At 37.5% G+C, this 26,542-nt stretch overlaps 2 protein-coding genes across 2 annotated transcripts in view; one reads left to right on the top strand and one right to left on the bottom strand.

The window, feature by feature from the left end:
* SLC9A9 (solute carrier family 9 member A9) overlaps positions 1-26,542 on the top strand; it is an 826,675-nt gene that overhangs the window by 182,465 nt on the left and 617,668 nt on the right. The window lies entirely within an intron of this gene.
* LOC142444382 (uncharacterized) lies at positions 1,861-5,092 on the bottom strand. The gene is given in 3 exon segments (XM_075545235.1): positions 1,861-1,912; positions 1,914-2,941; positions 5,039-5,092. Coding segments are annotated over 3 exon segments (1,134 nt in total).

Raw genomic sequence — 26,542 nt, forward strand, 5'->3', positions numbered from 1 at the left:
AAAGCAAGCCCTCCCACTTTGTCCTACTTCTTGAGGAGTTATCTGCTAATTTGGTAATCCGTTTTTCCAATTCTTTGAAGACAGGTGATGGTGTTTGTATCAGGATAGCATTAAACTTACATAGTGTTGTGGGTAGAACTGACATATTTACAATATGGTGTCTTCCAATCCACAAGCATGGGATATTCTTCCATTTGTTTTTTTTGTTTTTTTGTTTTTTTTATATAGCTTTCACTTTATTTCATGAGCTTCAGGAGACACTCGGGGATCATGTTGGGCAGAATCTCAGTCCAAAAGAGAGATCCAAGTTTTAGGTCAAGGCCCTGGCCCTCAACCCTGTCTGCATTCCTAGCTTACAGCCAGGACAGCATGCCAGACTTAAGGCAAAGCCATCTTTGAAAAAAGGCTCCATTCATCTGTTGAGCTTTTCAATCACGACTAGAAAAGATCTGGAAGGGGATCTTCTCCTCCATGCCATCTCTTAGTCATACAGTCAGAAAAACAAAACAATAACAAAGTATTTAGAATTTTAACCTACAACTTGAACTACATTGGTTAAAATCCTAATGTAGTTTACTGACACGCTGAGAGAAACGAAAGAGGGTATTTGCAAAGTCACTATATTGCCAGAGCTTTCCTTCTGCATGAGATCACTGGTATGTGGTGCCATATGACTTCCTGTGGAGTTTCCCATCTTGACTGAATTTAAGGCTTGTCAATTTTGTGTGTTTATGTCAAAAAAATTTAGAAACACAGGTAAAAGTTTGTTAAAGTTTGTTACATTACAGCTACATGGTAACTGTCCTACATGAAATCATTGATGAGGCATGAACTCTTCACTTTTTTATGATTTGAAACATTACAGAGTAAATTGGTTTTCAATTCAACAATTCATACATTGACTCTGTTCCCCGAGATATATCGGCCTTCTTCCCACTTCCACCCTCTCTTAGTTTTTATATTATTCATCCTTCTTTCCTGTTCCTTCTTATTCCACAGTTTTTATCCATAAGCAACTGCTGTTCCTTTGATTTTGTACAGTTCATCTTCCAAGAAGTGTATGTTATTCTTGGATGTTATTCTTCCCCTCCAAGCCTGTATATTGTTCGGCTGAAAGATGAAGCAGAGGAGTGAGTGCAGGTCCAAGAGCGAATGGCCTCTAAAGTCCATAATCTGCGGATTCCAGATCTCCTTCAGACCAGTAAGCCTGATCTATTTTATCATTTTGATTTTGTTCCACTTTCTTCTCCCACTCGATTCAGGGACCCTCTTTTGTGATCCCTTTCAGAGTAATTAGTAGTGGAAACTGAAGACCATCTAGTTCTTCTGGTTTCAGGGTTGTGGAGGCTGAGGTTTGTTGTGGTCCATTCATCCTCTGGATTAATTGTTCCCATACATCAAAGAGCATGCAGGTGGGGAAGGTTCAAGTGGAATCAGGGTGGGCACTCTACTGCTTGGTATGGCTGTGATCCGGAAACACCAGGTTCAGCTCTCTTGCCACTGAAAGCTGGAAGAGCAATGAGGTACCCACGTACCCTGTAGAAGTCTGGAAGATCCTCTCCCCACAAAGGTGGGTCATGCCAGCAGTGCCGAACATGGGTACCCATAAGTCACAATTGTCTGTTCCTATGCTTGGCCCAGGCCAAACTCTAACACCTCTTCCTTGGTTTTGAAACCTTTGTTACACTAACTTCAATGAAAGTTTTTCTTAAAAAAAAAAAATAAATAAAAAAGAAAGTTTTTCTTGTGGGGAATTTTTTCCTGTTTAACGAACTCAGATTTCCACATATAAGATTTTCCACATTTAATTCATGCAAAGGGTTTTTTTCCTTTGTGAAATCTCTGATGTGCTGTACGGCATCACATCTGGCTGAAAGTTTTAATACACTCATCACATACATAGGGTTTTTCTCTTGTGAATTTGTAGATGAGTTTTGAGGTTTCCTTTATGAATGAAGCATTTGCCACATTCACTACATATATGGGGTTTATCGCCCGTATGAGTTCGCTGATGAACAGTAAGAGAAGTCTTCTGGATAAAGCCTTTGCCACATTCATCACATACATGGAGTTTCTCTCCAGTATGAGTTCGCTGGTGAACAGTGAGAGCAGTCTTCTTCAAAAAGGCTTTGCCACAGTCACCACATACATGGGGTTTCTCTCCAGTATGAGTTCGCTGATGCACAGTAAGGTTACTCTTGCTGATAAAAGTTTTCCCACAGTCACCACATACGTAGGGTTTCTCTCCAGTATGAGTTCGCTGATAAACAGTGAGACCACCCTTCCTGAGAAAGGCTTTGCCACATTCACCACATACATGGGGTTTCTCTCCAGTATGAGTTTGCTGATGAACAGTGAGAGCAGTCTTCTTCATAAAGGCTTTGCCACATTCACCACATACATGGGGTTTCTCTCCAGTATGAATTCGCTGATGAGCAGTGAGACCATCCTTCCTGAGAAAGGCTTTTCCACATTCACCACATACATGGGGTTTCTCTCCAGTATGAGTTCGCTGATGCACAGTAAGGTTACTCTTGTTGAAAAAAGTTTTCCCACAGTCACCACATACATAGGGTTTCTCTCCAGTATGAGTTCGCTGATGAACAGTGAGAGCAGTCTTCTTCATAAAGGCTTTGCCACATTCACCACATACATGGGGTTTCTCTCCAGTATGAGTTCGCTGATGAACAGTAAGGTTACTCTTGCTGATAAAAGTTTTTCCACATTCAACACATACATGGGGTTTCTCTCCAGTATGAATTCGCTGATGAGCAGTGAGACCATCCTTCCTGAGAAAGGCTTTTTCACATTGACCACATACATGGGATTTCTCTCCAGTATGAATTCGCTGATGAGCAGTGAGATAATTCTTCCTGGTGAAGCCTTTCCCACATTCACTGCATACAAAGGACAATCCTGCCACATGAGTTTCCTGATGTCCCTTGAGGTATGATACACTGTGAAAACTTTTCCCACATTGCAAGGATTTTCCTAGCTTTTGTCCTTCATGACTTCTTTGATAATGTGCATTGAGTTTGAACGCTTTCTTGAATTTTTGCCCACATTGACTGCATTCATAGTTTTTATCTAATATATCAATAATCTGCTGCTCATAGAGCACAGAGTCTTCAATGAAGGTTATCCCACTTTTATCACCTGTGTTTGGTTTCTCAATTTCATCAGACTCCTGATGCTGACTACATTGTGACTTCATGAGCCTGGGTGGTTCACACTCAGGGAATTTCATTTCGGTACAAAACTGCTCTTGTTCAATGTGGAGAAAAGTTTTCTCATCTTCACTGAGCACACCTGACTTGTGTATTTTGTTGATTCTGTTCTGATTTGATTCCAGAATGATTAAATCTAATTTTCTGTTTTTTTCATGTAAGCCAAACATCTCATAATTTTCCTTTGGAAGAAAATTGTGTTTGTGCTGAGAAACAATACTTTCCAAAGTATTACATTGATAGCACCGTTCCTTTCTGTCCATGCATCTTTCACATTGCAAGTGATCAAGCAAATGATCATCATCTTTCTGGATTTCAATGGAAACCAGGTTGCGATAGTTCTCCAACATCACATCCTGATATAGGGTCTTCTGAGCAGGGTTCAGGAGCTGCCATTCCTCCCGGGTGAACTTTACAGCTACATCACTGAATGTCAGTGATTCCAGCTTCTACATCTTGAAGAGAGATTTATTTACTTGGTGACTATTTAGTTTGTGAGATGCTGCAGAGCAAATCATGGACCATCTTGAACCTCTGCCTCATAGGGACTGGTCTCCTGCTGCTCCTGCACACTGCACTGTAATATTCACGGGTCATGAGCTGTGCCTTGGTCATTTTCTTTGGTCCTTAGGACACTGATGGCAACTGGGGTGTTCTTTTTGTCTTATCTGGATCACTTCTAATGATGCTCACAAATTTCAATCTCTAATGAGGACATTCCAAAAGTAATAAAACCAGGCACTTATTCCACCTTCCTCTAAGCTGCTGGTGATGCACCATCTGCAGGCTCATAGACGGCCATGATCTTATTACCAGCCAGGTCCACATACAGCGTGGGCCGAGGGCAGGAGAAGTGCATCAATGTATCGTTCCCAACACGTCTATTCTTCCATTTGTTGAGGTCACTCTTGGCTTTTTTTTAATAGTGTTCTGTTGTCTTCCTCATACAAATATTTTGTTTTTTAGTCAGGTATATCACTAGATATTTCAATTTGTGTTTAGCTATTGTGAAGGGTACAAATGGCATTATTGTCTGGTCCCTTTTTTCAGTGAGATTGTTTTTGTCTTTTTTCACCAATGAGTACTACATTGGCTGTTGGTTTTACATATATAACTGGTATTATTTTGAGGAATTTTCGTTCTATTCCTATCTCTTGAGTGCCTTAAACAGGAATTGGTGTTGGATGTTGTCGAATGCTTTTTCTGCCTCTATTGATATTATCATGTGGTTCTTAAAATTTTTCATGTCAATATAGCAAATAATACTAATGGTCCTTCATGTGTTGAACCATTCCTGCATCCCTGGTATGAATTCCACTTGGTCATGGTGAATTATTTGTTTCATATATACTTTTGTATTCTATTGGCCAGTATTTTGTTAAGGACTTTTGCATCAATGTTCATTAGGGATACTGGTCTATAGTTCTTGATTCTTGTAGACTCCTTGCCCGCTATGTGCCTTGGAAACTTCTTCCTGGGAATCAGTCCAGCTGGTGTCCTCTCTTCTTCCTGAATGGTTACATGATTTTTGTTCATTAAGCTGGGAAAGTTTTCTTCCAGGAATTGTCTTGTGATTTTTGCAGTTGACTTCATGGTGTGTGTTGTTCTCGTAATCCATTTATTCAAATATTGTTCCTCTTCATGGTATCAGACATTGTTCTTATGTTTCTTTCAGCTTCTTTGATTAACTAGTTTGACTGTCTTTCCCATTTGTTGAAGCCTGATTTGTTGTCTTTGAAGTCCCGGGTACCCTTCTCTGCTTCTTCTAGTCGGTTAGTGATGTTTGTTAATTTATTATTTGCTTTGGTTACCTTGTCCCCTATCTCTTGTATTTCTATTTGGTGTTTGTCCCTTAACTCTTGCATTTCCCTTTGGTGTGTGGCCTTTATCTCCTTCATTGTTTTATCCTTTTTCTGTATTGCTTCCCTCATATCCTGTATGACTCCAAGCAGCATTTTGAAGATTTCTTTCTGTGGTAGATCAATGTCTGCTTCTTCTATTCATGTTGTTAGGGTCAAGACTTCTTCCGACATTACCTTTTGTTTATTCCCCCCCCCCTTTTTTTTCATTCAGGTTGTTGGGGCTGGCTGCTGTTTGTGTGTCGTTTAGAGGAGCCAGGAGCTATTTTCCAGAGAGTAGAAGAGCACTGGGTTGTCTCTTTCAGAGACTTGTAGAAAGTCTTTTTCAAACTGCCTACAGCTAATTGTGCTGGGAGGTGTTGGATAGGAGTTTGGCTACTGCTTTGTCCTCCTATGGTTTCACTCTTTCCCTTTTCAACTAGTGTTCTGTTATTTGGAGGGCAAGTTGGATGACCCTCTCAGGGTACACTGGTTGGGCAGTTTCGGACCCGTCAAGATGATGCTGCATTGGATGATCACACAAGAAGTGTGGTGGTATTGCCCACAGTGGCTTGGAATGCCTCAGTGTGGGGGGGGGGGGAGGAGAAGGTGACCACTGCAACAGGAGTACTGCAGAGGGCAGGTAGGTGTACCTGCTTTAGTGTAAAGCAGTGTGGATGGTGGACAGAATTTCCCTAGTCAGCAAGATCATCATAGAGGTGGGGTGGAGGCTTCTTGCAGCAGTGTCAAGCATTGGGGAGGGCTAGAGGGCTTACCTTAGGCCATGTGAAGCATAGTGGGAGGTGGGGGGGTGGATTTCCCTCAACCACATATAAGGTTGTGGAGGGTGGGGAGGGGATCCCCCAGCCACGTTGAGCTCCATGCAAGGTTGTCAGAGGTTTGTCCAGTTGAGTGGAAGCAAATTCCACCAAACACGTGGAGGGCAATGGAAGGCTGGCGGGAGTTTCCCCAGCCTTTTGTGAAGTTGCAGAAGGTAGACAGGATTTCCCCAGCCACTTGGAGGACTGTGGAGGGCTGGTGGGATTTCTCCCAGCTATTGTGGTGGGGTGGGGGTGGGGGTTGGTGGGGCAGGAGGCAGGTGGGAGTTCCCCCAGCTGGGTGGAGGCTTGGTGGAGTTGCCCTAGGTGAGGGTCCCGTCCTGAATGCTGGCAGTTGCATGTGAGAGGAAAGAGAGTGAAACAAACAAACAAAAAACAGTTTAAAAACTGAGCCAGTCGCTACTGTTGCAAAGAAGAGATAAAAAATGTATTGAATAGTTGAGTTCAGATCTCCTAACCCTGGGGCTAGAGGGGTTTAAAACTTACCCAAACACAGCAGAAGCTGTGGCTGTGTTAAAGTAAAGCCCTTGGGCTGGCCAAAGTAGCCTGGTGCCAGCCATGATTGTGTCAAGGCTAAAACTAAGCCCCAGTCAGTCTCTGCAGTGGTAAGCCAAAAGTCCACAGCTCTTCAAAACCCATTGGATCTGAGTCTACTTATTTTTATGATGTTCCTCTTGTGACCTAGAAGAGTGGAGTTTCCCTCTCAGTGGCTCTCCTGTGCTGATTTCCACGGCGTCCCTATTGTGCGTGCTATTCAATCACCATCTTGCTGGAACTCTCTCCCATTCTTAAGGTTGCCTCATTAATGCTTGATTAAGTCCCTTGATGCACAAAGTTTTTAATTTTGATGAAGATTATTTTATGTCATTTTCTTTTGTTCTGCAGACCTTAATTGTCATATCTGAAAACCACTAGTCAACAACTAGGTCATGAATCACTGTCCCTATATTTTATTTTAAGAGTTTTATGGGTTTTAGTTTTTATATTTAGGCCATTAATTCATTTCGATTTAAGTTGCATATGTGGTTGAGGAATAGGTCTAACTTCATTGTTTTGCATGTAGAGATTCAGTTGTCCTAGTTCTACTTGTTGAAGAGACTCTTCTTTACCCATCTAATGAGTGTGCTGCCTTGTCAAAAATCAATTAGTGTACAATTTTATTTTTTAACTTCCAATTCTATGCCATAGAATTCCAAAGTCAGTATGTTTGTTCTTACACCAGTAGCACAGTTTTTGTATCACGTTGGCTTTTTAGTCTATCTTGAAAGTCCTACTTTGCTCTTCATTTTAGAAGTTATTTGGAGTATTTGGGGCTGACATTATTTATCTGATAGCCTAAATATACTAACTTTGGCCAGTGTAGCATTTTTATGTTCTCTTGCATCTTTCTGATATATTTTTTGATAGAGTTCTTACTTTTTGGTAGGATTATATATCCCAATATTATCTTGTATATTTTCTGCCTCTGACATGGAGTCTGTCATTTCTCCAAGGAATCTTGTTTTTTCTTAATAGAAATTTATTTAGAAATCACAATCTGATCCCCACGTGTTTCATTGTTGATAATAGTTTCTAAGCTTTTTAGAGAATAAAAGATTAAATATATCATGAATTTATATGAATATTTTCAGTTGAAATGTAACATTAAAATATTTGCCTGAACTTACTTGAATCAATATTTGTATATGTATTTATCATTTGTTATATTTTATTTTTTATTACACTCTTATTTGATTAAACACATCTCACTGGCAAACTCACTGCAATCTACTGGATTCTGGTTTATGAGACTGTAAATCTTTATGGGAGTAAAAGCTGCATCTTACTCTCTTGGAGTTTGAGACTGCTGATCTTATAGTCAACAGCCGGACAAGTAATGTACTATGCCACCAGGGCTTAAACATATTTAAAATTAGAATACATATGTTATTGCTAACAATATGATTACTAAAAAGGCTTAAAATTTGTGTGTTTTAAATTTAAGGCATGTCTCTCACTAGGGATTTATAGTTTAAAATTTTGCAATTTTAGGATCACTTGAATTAATTGCTCTGTATTTAAATTGCGTGCTCTATTGTAATGTTCATGTTCATGAATTTCATTTTACTTTTAATTTTTGTTTTCAAATTATATTAACTATCTACCACATGTCAACATAAAAATTACAAAACTAAACAAGAGAAATCTAGCTCTTGCTCTTGCTATATACTCCATCGTATTCTCAATTATTTACATTAAAAAAGTTTATCTTAATATTTAAATTTAAACAAACAGAAAAACAAACATGACTATATGCTACAATCACACATGGTTCTTTACCTTGCTTTTCCTTAATTTATAGTAATTTGGAGATTATAACATAGCAATTTATGATTTTTCTTAGTCTCATGTTTTAGCTGTAGAGTAGTCCTTGTATATACTATCAATTCTCTGTTATAAGATAGTTAGGTTCTTTTATACCTTTTGCATATATGAATGGTGCTACAAATGTTGGTATTGTTTTTAGGTGCTATAAAGTTACTTGGTTGCATAGCAACCCTATGCAAAACATTGAAACACTGCTTGGCCCTTGGCCAGTCTCACAATTCTTGTTATATTTGATCCCATTATTGCAGCTACAGTAACAATCCATTTCCGTGAGGATCTTCCTCTCTTTCACTGACATTCTACTTTACCGAGCATGGTATCTTCTTTCAGAGACTGGTCTCTCCTAATAAAGTACAAGAGACAAAGTCTCGCTAACCTCTCTTCTAAGGAGCATTCTGGCTATACTTTTTGCAAGACAGATTTGTTTATTAGCATACTATAGAATTTCAATATTCTTTGTCAGCACTATAATTCTAATGTACCAATTATTCTTCATTCTTTCTTATTTAATGTCCAACATTCACATACATATGAGGCAATTGAAAATTCCATTGGTTGGGTTAGGCAAACTCTAGTCCGCAGAGTTAAGACCTTGCTTTTCAACACTTTAAAGTGGTCTTATGTAGATTTACCCAATGCATAGTTTAATATCTTACTTACTGCTTCCATGAGCATTGATTATGAATCCAAGCAAGATTAAATGCTTGAAAATTTTAATATTTTCTCCATATATGATTACGCTGTTTATTAGTCCAGTTGTGAAGATTTCTGATACAATCCTTGATCTTCAACAAACGCTTCAATATTTCCTCACTTTCAGCAAACAAAGTTGTGTTATCTGCCTTGTTAACAAGTGTTCATCTAATCCAGACATTACATTCTTCTTCATGTAGTCAAATTTCTCACAGTATTTGCTTAGTATATACTTGGACTAAATACAATGAAAGGATACAACCCTGACACATACCTTCCCAGATTTTAAACCATCCAGTGCTTCCTTGTTCTTTTCAAATAAATGCCTCTTGGACCATGTACACGTTCCTGTAGAGCTCAATGAAATGGCCTGTAGTTCGCATTCTAAGCAATATTGCCCATAGTTTGTTTGATTCACATGTTGTTATATCTTGGCATAGTCAATAAAATATGAGTAAACATCTTTCTGGTATCCTCTGCTTTCAGCCAAGATCCATCAGGCATCAGAAATGATGTCTCATACCATGTCTTCTTCTGAATCTGACTTGTGTTTCTGGTAGCACCCTGTCAATACACTACTGCAATTATTGATGAAAGATATTAGGAAAATGTTGCCTTCTTATGATATCTATGATATTGTTCAATAATTTCTGAACTCGGTTGAACAACCTTTCTGACATCGGTACTTTTATGGAGCTCTTCCATTCAGTTGGCCAGGTAGCTGTCCAGTGGTTCATTAGCTTGTTGAAACATTTCAAATGGTATTCCATCAATTTCTGGAGCCTTGTTTTTGAGTAATGCTTTGAAGGCAGCTTGGACTTCTTCCTTCACTATCATTTGTGTGTGATCATATACTCCCTCTTGAAATGGTCATATTTTGACCAGTTATTTTTAGCACAGTGACTGTATATACCTTCAATTTTCATTTGATGATTCTTACATCATTAAATATTTTCTCCATAGACTTTCAATATTGTAATTCAAGGTATAATTTTTTCTTCAGTTCTTTCAGCTTAATATATGCTGGGTATTTTTTCCTTTTTCGTTGTCTAACTCTAGGTCTTTGCACATTTCACTTGATACTTTACTTTGTCTTCTGCAGCTACTCTTTGAAATATCTTGTTCAGCTTTTTTTTTCATCACTTCTTCCATCTGCTATAACTATTAAGTACATGTTTCAGAGTCTCTTCTGAAATCCACTTTTATCTTTTATTTCTTGACTTTTTAAACAACTTTTTGCTTTATTCATGTATGATGTCCTTGATGACATTCCATAACTTCTCAAAAATTTTGTCATTAATGTTTAATCTATTTTAAAATCTAATTTAAAATATTCTTGAAATTTAATCTATATTTAAAATACTCTTGACTTTTGGGTAGATATCTGAAGGTTGGATTTTGGTTCTCATTGACTGGCTTTCATTTTCTTCAAGTTCAACCTGAGGTTATCTATGAGCAGTTCCACCGTCTACCCCTGGCCTGGTTTTTGCTGATAATATTGAGCGTCTCTATCAACTCTTCCTGTGGATACAGTCCTTTTGATTCTTGTGTATTCCATTTGGCAAAGTACATGTGGATATTTGCCATTTATGTTATCAAAAAATGTATGAAATGAAAAAGTCATTGATCTTGCAAAGTTCTATCATGTGATTTCCAGCTGTTTCTATCATTAGAACCATATTTTCTAAATAGTGTTTTTCCCTCATTGTTTTCATCTGTTTCATTCTAATCAGTGCATCTTGATTGTATGCCTGATCAATTTCAGATTGAGAAAATATGGTAGAATTCTTCAGTTACTTCATCACTAGCTTTAGTGGTTGGTGTGAAAATTTGATTGAAAGTTATATTAATTGAGTTTACTTCTAAACCTGTAGCTATTATTCTATCATAGGCAGAATTGTACTTAGAAATAGATCTTGAAATGCTCTTTTTGATGATGAATGTGAAGCTATTCCCTTCAAATGTCTCATTTCCAGCATAGGCACCTGTATGATTGTCTAGCTACAAATGGCCTATATCAGTTCATTTCAGGTTACAAATGTCCAGGATATCAACCTTTATGCATTATATTTCACTTTTAACTACATCCATTTTCCCTTGGTTCATACTTCATTAATTCCATGTGCTCAAAAATAACGGACTTTTTCACCTCTTTATTCTAGTTTTGAATTATGCTCTTTAAGCAAATAAAGGTCTGAAAAGCTTTATTCCTTCCACATCAGAATGGTCGACTCGACTTTGAGATGCGAGCGCTCCCCCAGTGATAACTGAGTGTTTTCCAACTCGGGGGCATGTTTTCTGTCATTACATCTGACAATGTGATGCTGACCTACATAAGAGATTCAGTGGCTACTCCCTCCGAAGTAGACAGCCTAATATTTATTTCATTCTGCTATTAATTTGAAGTTCTATTGAACTTTTATTAACCTTGGGTGATCCTGTTAGTATTTGGAATATCAATGACATAGCTTCCAGCATCAAAGTAACACATAACCCACAACGGTCCAAAAACTGGCAAATGGTGGGATGTGGAAATTACTACCAGGGAAATTGTTAATTTGTCATACTTTTACCAGTATACATTTGGGGTAAATTTCTATAAGCAGGGTAAAAGCAAATGAATATGTAATTTTCCTAGAGTTGCCAAATTTCTCTCCATAGAATTTATACTATTTTTCATCTCCCCTAGTAAACTATGGCAGTATACATTTTTCACAGCCTTGACATTGCAGTATTCTATCAAAATTTGGGAGTTTTACTCATATAAATTAGGTTTTATATCTTCTTGTGGTTTCAATTAGCATTTATCTTTTTATAAGTAGGCTCTCCCCCCCAAAGAAACACATTTTATAAGATGGCCTTTTTCAGTAGAGTTGTGGTTTTTATACTTTTCAAATTTAGAAAAACATGCTGTGTTAGAAATGCTAATCCTTTGCCTTTAACTTAGGCTACAAACATTATTTTCCTAGCTTGTCATCTGTTGTTTCAATTTATGGCAATGAGTTATGGAGGGGAGTAAATTGTTTATCATGTATGATTTTGACATGAGATGAAATGAGAATGGATTTGAAACACTTGGTGTTGGTGTAGAGGAGCATATCTTTCAGAGTTTGACTATTCCATCCAAATGGTCAGTGATAGCCTAGCAAGTAAAACATATCTAGAGGATTTCACCTTACAAATCAGAAGTTACTCAGCAGCGAGGAAAGACATGGGTTAGCACAAACGATTTTGACACTATCAGTTATTCCGGCTAATTTGGGTTTTCTTTCCATATATGGGCATCTCATCCTTTAGGGTTGGTTCTCATTTCATGCCACCTTTTCATAAATGAATGTGTCAAAAACATTACATCGTTTGTTTTTTTTCTAGTCCCAGCATTTAGGTATGTTGTATTCTATTGAGTAACTCAGCCATCTTCAAACAAGACTTCATTGTGTTCAAACTTTGCTCCTTCTGTGACTGGCACTATCCATTAAGTTATGTTTAAACAATGCAAGAAAACTAATTCAAATGTGAAAAAAATAAACCTAGTAAAATGTTTTTGCATTGTGTCATTCAAACTGGCTCTTTTTATTTAAATGCGGCTGTACAAAGATTCCTGAGAACGACGGAACCATGGTTGGCATAGACTGGCAATACAATAGTGAACATCCACTCATCCTCTCTAGATTCTTAAGAGCTGGAAAACAATCACATCATCTCCTTCACTTTATACACTTTACAAGTGAGAGCAGTGAGTCTTTCTTGCATAATGAGAGGTTTGGGAAAGAGCTCTAGAATCCTTCCAGCTCTAACTTCTTTAGTTCTTTTTTTTCCTGTGTAACTGGTTTTGATTTTAAAACATGTTTTGTTTTGAAGAAAGTAAAGTAAACCCAAAGCTCCCCAACTATGGCTCACGGGCCACATGCGGCCCTATAAAGGCATTTATCTGGCCCACTGGGTGATTCCCACCCCCACCCCCCCTTTTTTTTCTTGCTTCAAAATAAAATATGTGCAGTGTGCATAGGAATTTGTTCGTAGTTTTTTCTTAAACTATAGTCCAGCCCTCCTACGGGTCTGAGGAACAGTGAACTCGCCCCCTGTTTAAAAAGTTTGAAGACCCCTGATAGACATTCTGAGTTCTAAACCCAACTCAGCAAATATTAGCAGTGATCTCACATAGCTGAAATTTGTCAATGAAAAAGTTCCCTTCTTTTACTGGAGGCTAATTGTGATATTAAAATGAGCCAAATCCACTCTCTGCTAAATTGGTGCAATTTAATATGCTCAATAACCTCAAAACACCTAGTTAATCTTACCCTACAATTATTCATTTATTACCTAAATCAATATGACTCACTAATTTATGAAAGAGAACCTCTGCTCCCTACATCTGATTTTCATTGACCCTCTTTAAATGAATTTTTTCCCACTTAGCTAAATCTTAGCTGGATATTACCTGTCACCTATTTTATATTTGTATTTATAAGTTGAAATCTAATTCTTCCAGCATGTTTTCTTTTCTTCTTGGCCAATTTTCACTTTGTTTCCTGTTTAGATGATTTAGCTATCATTTAATTGACATTTTTCCACCTTTATGCATTGAAAAAGATCTTGTTTATGATGTCAAAGTCACCAGAAACACTTAACAATGAGTGGATGCACAAGGGAAACCCTCCACAGCATCAGCATATGGTAAAGAGCAGGGAAGGAAGGAGCGGGCTTAGAAAGCTAGCTAAGTGAGTCCACCCATGTATATGTATACAAGGATTTGGGAGGAGTGGGTAAACAAAATGGCAGTGAAATAAATGCACCAACAACTGCCCCTCATTTTTCAAATGACCATTGTCCATCAAAATAAACAAACTCTCTGCCATGGAGTCACTGGTGGCTCATAGCAACCCTCTGTGGTTTCAAATGTCTACCATGGGGATCACAGTCCAACAGCTACCCATCTGGGAGCACTTTAGTCTCAAGTATCTTTGATCTTTGAGTTGGGTTATTGTTTGGTAAATTTAGACAATCCCAGAAAATGATGCTAATTAATAAATCCTAAATGTCTCTTTATATGTAATGGCAGAGATAAAGAGATACATGTGTATTGTGTTAAAGAGACGACTATTCCAGCATTATCAAGTACTGTTCTTTGAGTAGATCAGATATATACTACTTCAAGACATTTGCACTTACTGTTGATTCTCCTTACCTTCTCTAGGTCTTTGTTCAAATATTACCTCATTAAGACCCTCCCTGACTATTCAATCAAAAATTGCCCCCAATCCCCTTGACCTCCTCAACACCCAATGTTACCTACCCCTTTCCTTAGCTTACTTTTCTCCACAACACACTGTTGTGTATTGTACAGTATTGTGTGTGTACACTATTAATAACTGTTTATTTACTTACTATTTATTTATATATGAAGGGGCACACCCCAAAAACCGTAATTGTGCTGGGCGGAGCACAGCTTTTGTAGTACTCATTTTTCCCACTAGGCAAGCAGCAAGCAACTTGCTCTGAGTTAGTGCACCCAGTGGCATCATCTGGGAAGGTTCTCTTTGTCATAGTGATTTTTTTTGTAACAGCAGTTTCGCTCAAACTTCATTTGTTGTGATGGTTGATTTAAGAGAACAGTGTGTGGCTATGAAATTTTGTCGACTGATGACAAAGTTCTTTCTGGATGTCTGTCAACTTCCTAGTCAAAAATGTCAACTGCTAGTGCATTTTGAGTTCCTTCTACCAGATAAGACTGTTAATCGAGCTTTATAGAGGTTCTGAAAAGATTGCATAACAGTATACCACAAAAAAACGTCTGATTTGTGGCAGACAGGGGATTGATTTTGCCATCATGACAATGCACCTGCTCATGCAGCCATCTCAGTGCGCCAACTTTTGGCATAAAATAGCATTCCTCTCTTGCCCCATGCACCTTAATCACCTGACTTCATTCCATGCACTTCTTTTTGTTTCCATGAATGAAGAAGGACATGAAAAGGTAGTAATTTGATTATATAGAAGAGGAGAAGAAACAGGTAAGGGAGGTGCTGTCAGCCATCCAAACAGATGAGTTTGAAAAGCGTTTCCAAGAATGGAATCACAGATTTAACAAATGTATGAAGTATAATGGAAAATACCTTGAAGGTGATAGGGTTGTTTTGTAGAAATATTTAAATACATAGCTTTGAAAAAAACAAAGTTGGTTCTTTTGGGGGCTATCCCCTCATATATTCAATGGGTGAGGGAGTTTCTTTTTATCTTGCCCGCCCTACTTTTTTACTCTTTCATCTCTAAAATTCTAGAACAGTAGTTGTTAAAAAAAAAAACACTTGGTAATGAATTAATAAGAATGTGGAGGAAATTCCTAGAACAAAGTATGGCGAATGAAAGAGTTCTTATGTCTTCATAAGAACTGTGGAGCACTTGAGTATATCCCAGAAGATAGGATGGAACTCCCAACCCACAGCTGAACTGCGAGTATATCACTGAGTGACACTATTGGTTTCTGTATTCTAAAATAAATGCAATCAGCTAGAGCAGAAATGTGTGTCTTCCTTGCCTAGCGGTCATACTGCTAAGTGTTTCTTTCCACTCTTACCTTGTGGTCAATGGTTTAACAGTTTTTGCCAAAAAGCTTTGAGCTATAGACCTTCAAAAGTAGTTATAATCGTGTGGGAATTTTTTGTGGCTTGGAATATGTCCAAAAGAGTAGCTTCCTTTTTGGAAAATAGGAACTCAGCGTATTACATTAAGTGCTAAGTATTCGCACTCATGATGCCAGAAACTTAGCCTGGTATTTACAGGACTGACATTCCCCCCAAGGTTGCCAGGAAGCCACTCACTCAAGCACATATGCTCTGTGCAATGTCTCACTTCATCAAACTCCCTGTTTCCTATTTGGCTTAAAACGCTTTCCTTTTATATGATGCAGCTGCATTGACATTCAAATACAGCTGCGCTCTTTTAAACTCTGCAAGTATTAGTTTGGTTTTCAAAAGTACAAAACAGTCCTTAATGAAGTAAATCTACTTCATAGACTTGTCTCGTTTTTTGTCCCAAGAGAATTAATCCATGGTGTTCTAATTTAGGTAGACACACATACAAATATGCTATTAATATAAAGTAAAATTAAGCCCTTGCTATTGAGTTGATTCTGACGCCTAGTGACCCCATATGTGTCACATAGAAGTGTCCTCCATGGATTGTCCATGGCTAATGTTTTTAGAAGTAGGTCTCCAGGCCTTTCTTTGAAGGCACCTGTGAATGAACTCAAGACCCCAAGCCTCAAATCTTTTGGTTAGAAATCAAGCGTGTTAGCCATTTGCAATACCCAGGTATTTTCTAGAGTTGTTCTGCTCAACATGGTAGCTATGTGGATAGGGAACACTTGAAATATGGCTAGTTCACACTGGCATATGCTTTAAGTGTAACATACTATCCTGGATTTTAAGGACTTACTATTAACAGAAGAAAGTAAAATATCTCATTAATAATTTTCCTACTGATTACATGTTGAAAGATTTATATTTAAGTAGTACCAAATAAAAATAATAATATTAAGAGTAATTAATCTGCCTCTTTTTATTTTTAAATGTGTCTACTAAATAATTTTAAATTACATATATGGCTTGCACTATATTTTTATTAGACAGTGATTCAAATAGAATGGAATTGTTGTAAGACAAAAATATCATCCTTAATATAGAAGCACAATAGTTAACAATTTAGTTACATATACAGTTATAAAACACTGCACAGATACGTTACACTGCACAGGTATGGCATTTGGTGAAATACGGAAAATTAATTTTTATGAGATTGAAGTGATAGGTTTGAAATTTTCTTTCTAGTTTTTTTCCCAGTCATTCTCTGCTCCAACACATAATAACTCATAAGCTAGTTTACACCCATGCTTCTAAAGCGAAGAGGAAAGATAATAAGTGTCTATGTTATTTAAATATCATGTAATTTACATTGAAACCACAAGTCATACAACATCTGATTTGAATAAAACAGATTAAATGAATTCTTGCCCAAATGTCTCACTTGTTTTGTTTTCTCCCTTGGGTAGAACATAAGCAAAGAGTACAAACAGTCCGACAATCACTGTTTTGTTTTGGTGGTTCATTACTGTTTTGTATTATATAGATCCAAGATAGCTTGGTCCAAGAAATTTGGTATTGATATTATATGACCCTGTTTCAAAGTACATTGACACATTTAATACTCCTAAATTGGACAAACTCAATATCAGGAATAAACATTGTCTTTTAGGTAAAAGAAGTCGAGATCGATCTTTGTAGACAGTTGGATCTTTTTGTATCAAGTGTATAGTTCAAAACCTAGTTGATATAAACTGTTAAATGTTCTATTTGGAACAAGTCACAATGCATACAGAAATTAATAGAATCCATTTATTTATTTTATCATAAACATTCATATTTAATGACTGTATCTAAAAGTGTTTCATCTGAGCGACAAATGTTTCAAAATACAAAATGCATGTTGATTTTTGTGTAGTGTATATTAAATATTTATTGAATAAATAAACAACTCATTGTTATTTAAAAACACTGTTCATAGTGTATAAGAAACATCTGTTTGAATCCCTATTCTCCCTAGCCCACTTAAGCCTCAATTTTGCAACTATAAAGTGGAGATAATAAGATATACTTTAAAGATTAGTTACAGAGATTAAATATGATATGTATTGCTTTTATTGTTATTTCTATGCTACATTAAGATGGCGCTGTTACTTACAAGCAGTGTAATATAGTACAATATATTATATGTATAATTTATCTTATTTTTCTACTAAGCAAAAGGTCAGCAGTTTGAAACCTCCTCTGTGAGACAAACATGAGACTTTTTACTCTTGTAAAGAGTTAGTCTCAGACACTCACAGGGTCAGTTCTACCCTGTCCTATAAAGTCATTATGCGTCAGAATCAACTCAATGGCAGCGAGTTTGGTTTGTTTGCGTGTTTGTTTGTCTTTTAGCTAATAGTACTATATTTGTACAAATCTTTATAACTGGTTAACTGAACTCTCCTCATTTGTGAGTTGCTTGGCTACAGTTGTGGTAATTTTACCTGGGTTTAAATTAAAATACATCATCATATCTATTTTCATAGGCAGATGATTAAAAGTAAATAACTCCGTGCCACTGAGTGATTCTGACTAATGGAAACCCTATAAACTGATAGACTTGCCCCTGTGGATTCTGAGACTATAACTCTCTACGGGAGCAGAAAGCCTCATCATTCTCCCACAGAGAGCCTGGTGGTTCCGAACTGCTGACCTTGTGGAATGTGGCCTAATGTAGCTGCTGCGGTCCACTGGGAACTCAGCCCACGGCACAACTGCTATGCTAGTGGGGTTCCTTAGGCAGATGATAGTAACTTTTAAAAAATGAATGTCACACATTGTCATCTTTAGTCAAAACTGACTCACTAACAGTGAGCTTAGTTTGGGTTTGGTATTTTAGCACACCTCTCTATAATTAGAACATTGTTCTTCTGTAACCGTGGAATATAGTATCCCTTTAACATTTCTCTTAATCCGTTGCTATTATCTGATACCTAGCCCACATTCAAGTTTTACAGATTTTTGCCTTCTTTTCTTTAACCAGGAACCAAACAAGGTCCACCTGTAGCATTTAGTTACCATTACCACCTGTCTGCATTCTCGTTTAGTCCAGAGCCATACTCCCTCTCAGCGTTGTCATTTTATGTCATTGACTTGTTGAGGACGTTCTAGGAGATACCTCCTCATGAATCTGCCTGTTTGCTTTCTGGTGGTATCATTTAAAAGTTCCCATGCTCCTTTATTTCTTATCCATGAAACCTAGCTCCAAAAAGTCTTAATTAGACTCAATTTTTTTGGTAAGAACCCTGTACAGGTAATGGTGAGTTGATCCTGCTTCATTATTGCAGCTACTGCACAAATCTCTGCTTGTTGACTTCCAGAAGATGTTAAGTTTGGTGAGTGGACTCGGATGGTGACTGCCTGATCGCTGCATTGTAAAGTTACCCATCCAACTTCCATTTAATGGCTTCACTCATGGATGCCAATTATCTGAACTGATTATTTTCATCAAGTGGTGATTTTCCTCCCTAATTTTATCATTGCTTCCAGATTTTTAGCTAGAAGTATTCTTTCAGGGGGAAAAAAATCTATAATCATCTTGAAGTAATGCTAAACCTTGTCAGAGTTCTTGGTCAGAAGAAGGTGGCACAAACAGGTTTACGTTTTCAACCTAAGACTTTAAACATAGCTACAATGGCGTCATCACACTTAAAGTATAGCATTGATTTGCATGGAAGTCAAAATGATGGCTACCTAGGGGTTGCAACCCTAATTCCTAAAGCCTATGAATATATTACCTTATGTAGAATAAAGGACCTGTGGATGGGATTAGTGTTAAGGTATCTGAGATGAGATGACTGGGATTATCCATGTGGGCCATGTGTATTCACAGGAGTTCTTAGAAGATGGAGACTCTTTTTGGACTCTGATTTGAAGATATGACTGGAGAAGAAAACCACCAAGCACTGCATATTGTTAGCTTTGAATTTGTAGGAAGGGGGCACTAATTAATGAATGTAGGTAGCCTTGAAAATTTTAAATGGCAACAAAATCAAAAAAGTGGGTTCTCCACTATAGTATCCAGAAAAAAACAAACAGAAACCCCTTTTTACTTTAGCCCATTAAAACTCTTCTTAGGGTTCTTCCCTGTGGAATTATCATAAATTTAAGATAATCTTTAATTGTTTAAGCCACTAAATTTGTGATCACTTGTTATAGCAACAGCAGAAAACAAATATCACTTTTTAATATTATTAAATATATAATTTGACTTTAGATTTCTCAAATTGCCACAGAAATTGATTCTAGTACTGCTCTAGTTAGTAAAATTATTACAATGTTTGTGTATTCCATGCAGATGATATAAGAAACTGTCATGGTGCTAGGACGTGTTATTTTCATTCTTAAAATGGGAAACAAGGTTTCTTTAGGGCATTTCTTTCCCATCAGCTTGTGCTCGCGGTAGGAGAGAGTTCTCTAGTAGCAAGACCCTTGAATTAGTAAATTTTTCTGAAGTTGATAAACAGAATTCTTCTTAACTACTCCCTTTGGGTGTTTTTCTTCTCAGTGGAATTTTCCAACTTCCCTGCTCTTTCTCTAAAGGTCTAGTGAATAGCATCCCTGGGGAAGTCAAGGACAATTTAAGAACAATTTTTTAAAGATTTTAAGAAGATTGATCAAAATCATGCTTTTCCAACTAAGCAAGTCAGTAGCTAAATCAAAGGAGGGGCTAGTATAGCCAAGACCTGAATTTATGGTAGATGAAATAAAAGAAATACTCTGTGTCCCAGAGTAAAACTATACAGAGATGCAAACCATGAAGGAAGTAAACACACTTGTAGGATCAGTTCGACAGATCACATGTCAATAAGTCAATTCAGTAAGAGAAAAAAAAAGTAGTAACTAGGGAATAATTGAACATCCACAGTGTAAAAAAATAACTTAAAAGAAATTAATCTGTAAATTAAACCATCTAAATCCATCCAGTTACAAGTAGGATAGTGAGAAAAGCAAACAGTTATGTATACAGGAAAATTTTCTGAACTTCAAAGAAGAAAACAATTTGGAAAGATAAATCAGAAGATCAAATAAAAAAGAAATAGCCTATCAATCAACTCCTCATCTACAACATTTGATGTTGGAAGACAGATAGTGGAATTGTTGGATTTCTGCGGTGGTTTACCTTGGTTCTTACTTCTCACTGCTGAAAGAATTCACACAGCAGAAGCACTTTAGTAAATCCACATAACTCGTATGAGGGAAGAGAAGTCTCAGGTATCATAGTCTCAGACAGCACACCTCTCCCTGGAAAGCGTTCCAGGCTCACAGCAGGGGTCGGGGACAGTTTGCAATCGAAAATGACCCTTTCAGCGGAGCGTGGAAAAGTACCTGGACGGAACACCAAAATAGGAGCATATCACCAGCTTATAAAGCCAAGAGCAGGAACCAAGAGCAGGAAATCTCAAGAGAGCCAAAGAGCAAACTGGGCCCTAGGGCCCTACCTTCATTCCCCTGCCGTATTATTATTACTGGAGGGGGTGTGGTTGATGGTACTGGCCAACCTTATTGGTTGAGTTTAAGCTTACCTGTGTCTTGTCATGTCACTGGTGCCTAGCATTGTGTGGGGGCCTAGGATGGATTTTCCCACAGGTGTCTAATTAGTGTGCCTGATTTCTTTGCAGCCCCTCTACAGTGGCATGGACAGCTAATTTTCCTTTAGCGTAGTTATTCGGTGGAGATAACCCCCTTTGTCCCTAACCTAGCTACCTTTCAAAATGAGATCTGCAGACAATGGAAGAAAATGACTACCACTCAGGCACCCTATCTTCAACCAAGATATCATATGTTTATGTGCAATAAAGATATTTGGGATAGGCAAGGATACCATATCTAAGGGTCCTAGTCTGACCTCACTCGACACACTGGATTTTGCCACAAAGAGTTTTCTGATCTATATGGATTTCTTAATGACATATTTAAAAGATGGCTATTAAAAACAAAAATAAGAAAAAAAAATTTAAAAAACAAAAATAAGAAACAAGCTTGCACATAAACTGCTAGGCTAGAAGACAAATACAAAAATGAAGAAAGTCAAATGACAGTAATTTCAGACAAGGTGTAATTTAATATTAAAAATTTTAAGTGAGATTATGGATGACATGATAAAGTTCATAATGTGTGGAGAAAATATAATAATCTTAAATTATATGCACCAAATCCAGTTGCTAAATATATGCTTAAAACTTTTAGAATTGCAAGAAAAATTTTATAAAATTGCAACTGTAATAATGAACTCAATAAATACTTTCTATAGAATGACACAGATCTAAAACAGAGATAAAAAGTAAGGGACTTAATTATGTAATTAACCAAATTAATATAATTAATCAACTTAATGCAATCAAAATTATAAACTCAATGCATTTAAAAATGAAACATTTTCTGTATATTTAAAGAAAACTTTAAAAGTTGATGATATCTTTAGCTTCAAAGAAAACATGAACAGATTTTGAGAGCAGACAATTTATTGATAATATTCTCCTAGGTTAAAAAAAAGAATAAATAGACAATAATGTATTTTAATTAATTGAAAATGAAGAAATAAACCCTGAAGTAATTTTTAAAACAAAGAGAAAATTGATAAAAGATTTTTTCAATACCTAGAAAAATAAACGTTAACTTTGGACTCATACTCAAGAGATACAAGAAAAAAGGCAAAGAACTATCAGAAAATTTATTACATTAAGTATGATTATTACCAAAAAGAAAAATATAAATGAATATAAAATAATTTAGAAGAAAAGCAAAAATTTAATAAAACACATATTAAGAATGATAAATAAAAAGTAAACAGTAAAACAAAAACAACTGGAAATATAAGTATATTCAAAACAAGTTCTTTGAAACTTCTAAGACAAATGATAAAATCTTTATTAGCCTAAGGAGTAAAGTAAACAAATATATAGAAGACATTAGAGAGAGGATAGAATATCTAATACTGAGAAAGTCTGTTATTGATAGAAGGTATGGGAAAGGGAAGTAGCAGACTAGAGGGTAGATTGGTGATATCTTGGGTGAAGGAAAGTCAATATAATAAAGGAGGGAGGTGGGGAAAATAAAGGGGGTAAGGATAGGGCAAGTCACGAGGAGAGCTAATAAGTTAAGTTACTAAATGCAAAACTGACCATCTAATATCCAAAGCCCCATCTAATTCACAATAAAAAGTTTTTTGTTTATTTTAATAATTCAAGGTCTATTTGTTCATCTTTAGGAATGTTTTCTGGTCAAGTCTGATGGAGTGCCATGCCCTTCCCCCACAGTCTATTTTTGGTACTCCCTCAGGACTTCCTTGCTCTGTACCCCTTGCTGTTCTGTTGCACACCCTTAGTGTTTGCCTCGGTGTGGTGGGGTGAGATCAGGCACAATTCCCACACTGTGTTTCCAGTGTTGTGCCCTGTAGAGCTATGGGTCAGTGAGGGATGTTGTGTCTCATAGTGGGGTCAGCCACATGGTCCTCTCTGTGCATTGCCTGCTCTGAGCGCAGATATTGTCCTCAAGGCTTGGTGGGCCAGGATGTGCTCCATTCTCTCTCCTTCCCCCTTCATTTGCTCCCGTGTGCTCTGAAAAAGAAAGAATCTGTCAGTTTGTTGAACTGTGGTGGCTTATGGGTTGCTGTGAGACTAGAAGCTTTATCAGTGTTACTTCAAATTCCAACAAGGTCACTCAAAGTGAATAAGGTTTCAGTAGCTCTTCCAAGACAAAGAACAGAGTGGGAAGAAGAAACAGGCTGTCTACTTCTAAGGGATTAGCCACTCAAATTTTATGAATAGCAGCATCATATAGTGCCAAAAAATATGTGCTAAAGGTTTAAAGGCACTCAAAATATGACTGAGGAAGAGCTGCTTTCTCAGAGTAGAGTCAACCGTGATGACATAAATGGCATAACGTTCTAGGGCAGTGGTTCCCAACCTTCCTACAGCCACGACCCTTTAATACAGTTCCTCATGTTGTGGTGACCCCAACCATAACATTATTCTCATCGCTACTTTATAACTGTAATTTTGCAACTGTTATGAATCAGGCAACCCCTGTTGAAAGGGTCATTTGACCCACAAAGGGATAGTGAACCACAGGTTGAGAACCGCTGTTCTAGGGGCTGTCATCTGCTGATGGGATATGACCAAAATGAGAAAACACAGCTGTGAGCACGCATTAATAATCAGAACATATAATGTGCAAAGTATGAATATGGATATAGGAAAATTGGAAGTCATGAAGAAAGCAAAAGGTCATTTAAAAAGACAAGAGGGAAAAAAGTCAAATGTCATAAGAGACTCTGAAACTTGTACTTAAACATAGAGTAGTTGTAACAAATGGAAGACATTATGCAGTAAAATTTCTGAACAGAAAATTCCAAAAGATAGCTGGAGAAGTTAATGTAAGTATCATAATGAGTTGTGCAGAGATCTGGAATTTAAAAACCAAATAGAAAGAAAATACTCAGCATATCTCCATTATGAAAGACCCGAAGAAAACATTAAAGACTTGAGCTGTAATATTGAAAGATTCTATAGAGAAAACATTAAATGATACAGGAAGACTCAAAGATGGAAATAATACCCAGATGGCAGAACTAAAGAGAAGGGGTCAACATAAACACATTTCAAGAGGTAGCATATGATCAAGAACCAATGATATTGAGGGAAGAAGGCTCAGCTGCACTGAAGGCACTAGCCAAAACAAGACTTCAGGAATACCAGCTGTAATGTCTCAGCAAGGGGAGGAAGTACTAAGAGCACTCCTAGTTTAAGTCAAGAATATTCCAATAGTCAACTGGAAGAGAGCAATGTTTATGCCCATTCCAAAGAAAGATGACTCCGCTGAACATAGAAGTAATTGAGAAACATTATTACTATCAGGTGTAAATAAAATTTTGTTAAAGACAATTCAAAATGGTTGCAGCAGTTTATTAGCATGCAGCTGCCAGAAGCTCAGGTTGGATTCAGAAGAGGACTTAGCACAGGTGATATCATTGCTCGTGTAAGATGGATCTTGGCTGAAAGTGGAGAATACCAGAGAGACATACAAGGGGCTACCCCATCAAAGCCAGAATTGTACTGGGCAGAGAGGAGCTTTTCCCTCTAGAGGAGCATAAAGCAACTCATTCTGAGCTAGAGCACCCAGCGGCATCACCTGGGAAGGTTCTCTCTGGTCACAGTGAGTTTTTTTCACAAAGCAGTTTTACTCAAACCTCATTCATTTTTTGTGATGACCAATTTAAAACAACAGCATGCGGCTGTGAAATTATGTTCCCTGTTCAGGAAATATGCCACAGAAACTGTTGTAATATTGAACACAGCTTATAAGGACAGTGCTATGGGAAAAACTCAAGTGTAAGAGTGGTTTTCTGGTTCAAAAAAGGTGAAATGTTGATTAATGACAAGCCTAGTTCTGGACATCTGTCAGCTTCCGAAACAGATAAAAAAAAAATCTACTCATTGTGTATTTGGAGTTTGTTCCACCAGGTCAGGCTGTTAGTCAAACTTTCTATTTAGAGGTTCTGAAAAGATTGCATAACAGTATGCAACAAAAAAGGTCTGATTTGTGGCAAAACCAGCATGACAATGCACCTGCTCATGCAGCCATCTCAGTGTGCCAGTTTTGGCAAAAAAAAAAAAAAAACCCAAAAAACACAAATAAAACAGCATGACTCCCTTATCCCACACACCTTACTCTCCTCACATGGCTCCATGGGACTTCTTTTTGTTTCCAAGAATACAGAGGGACGTGAAAGGACAGTGATTTGACATAGAAGTATAGAAAAAACAAGGGAGGTGCTGTCAGCCATCCAAACAGATGAGTTTGAAAAATATTTCCAAGAATGGTATCACAGATTTGACAAATGTATTAAGTGTAATGGAGAGTATTTTGAAGATGATAAGGTTGTTTTGTAAACAAATTTAAATACATAGCTGTCGTGTCCCACTCCGCGGGACACACGGGCAGGACCCTAGAGGGAAAGGCGAACCTGGATGAAAGAAAGACACGGAGGCGTGGAGCAAGTCAAGTTGCTGATCAAGCTCGTTTATTAGGGAGAAGCTCGGGAGTATATATCTCCAACAAAGAGGAACTGGGAGGTGCATATTCTAATGAAGCATACTAAACAAGAGCCAATCAATTACATGTTCTGGGTATGCTAATAAAGGCACGCAACAGTTCTCAACGATGTCCGCATGCAGATTAAGGTGCGCCAGGTGTATTGCAAAGTCCACCATATTCCTAATATGCTATGTTAACAAGCCAATGACTGGGCTGCGTTCTTATCCAATGGGCAGAAAGGTCAGCTTGCACAACAGCTTCCGTCACTACGGGGAACTAGGGCAGCAGTCAGGAACACAAAACTTACATATAAAAACGAAAGTTATTTAAGAACAGGAAGTAGGCCTAGAATTCGAGCATAGCAGGCCAAGGCGGCTTCCCACACATAGCTTTGAAAAAAAATTGTAGTTATTTGGGGTACCCCCTAGTACTCTTGTGTTTTATTGCTATATCAGGGGATTTGACTGTGTGGATCATAACAAACTATGGATAAATGAGAACGAAAATTCCAGAACACTTCCTTTGCATTCTTCCTGTTGATGTGTAGCCCTACGGAAAGCTGCAGTCTTATCTTCATTAGCGAGTGCTTGGAGTTCTCCTCACTTGGATCTGCACACAAGCTGTGCCATCTGCATAGGGTAAATTGTTCACAAGCCTTCCTCCAATCCTGGTGTTGCATTCTTCCTCATATCGCCTAACTTCTCGTGTCATTTACTCAATACAGAGCAACTGTATAGGATGAAAGCCTGCAACCTTCAAACTTGCTTTTCCTCATTTGAAATCACGCAGTATACCTCTTGTTCTATGTGCAGGTTCTGCACGAGCACATTTAAGTAATCTGGAATTCTCATTCTTTGCAATGTTAGCCCTACTTTGTTACAGCCCTCACAGTTGAATGTCACAGTGTGCAGTCA

This window comes from Tenrec ecaudatus, chromosome 4 (genome assembly GCF_050624435.1).
Source record: "Tenrec ecaudatus isolate mTenEca1 chromosome 4, mTenEca1.hap1, whole genome shotgun sequence".
NCBI lineage: Eukaryota > Metazoa > Chordata > Mammalia > Afrosoricida > Tenrecidae > Tenrec > Tenrec ecaudatus.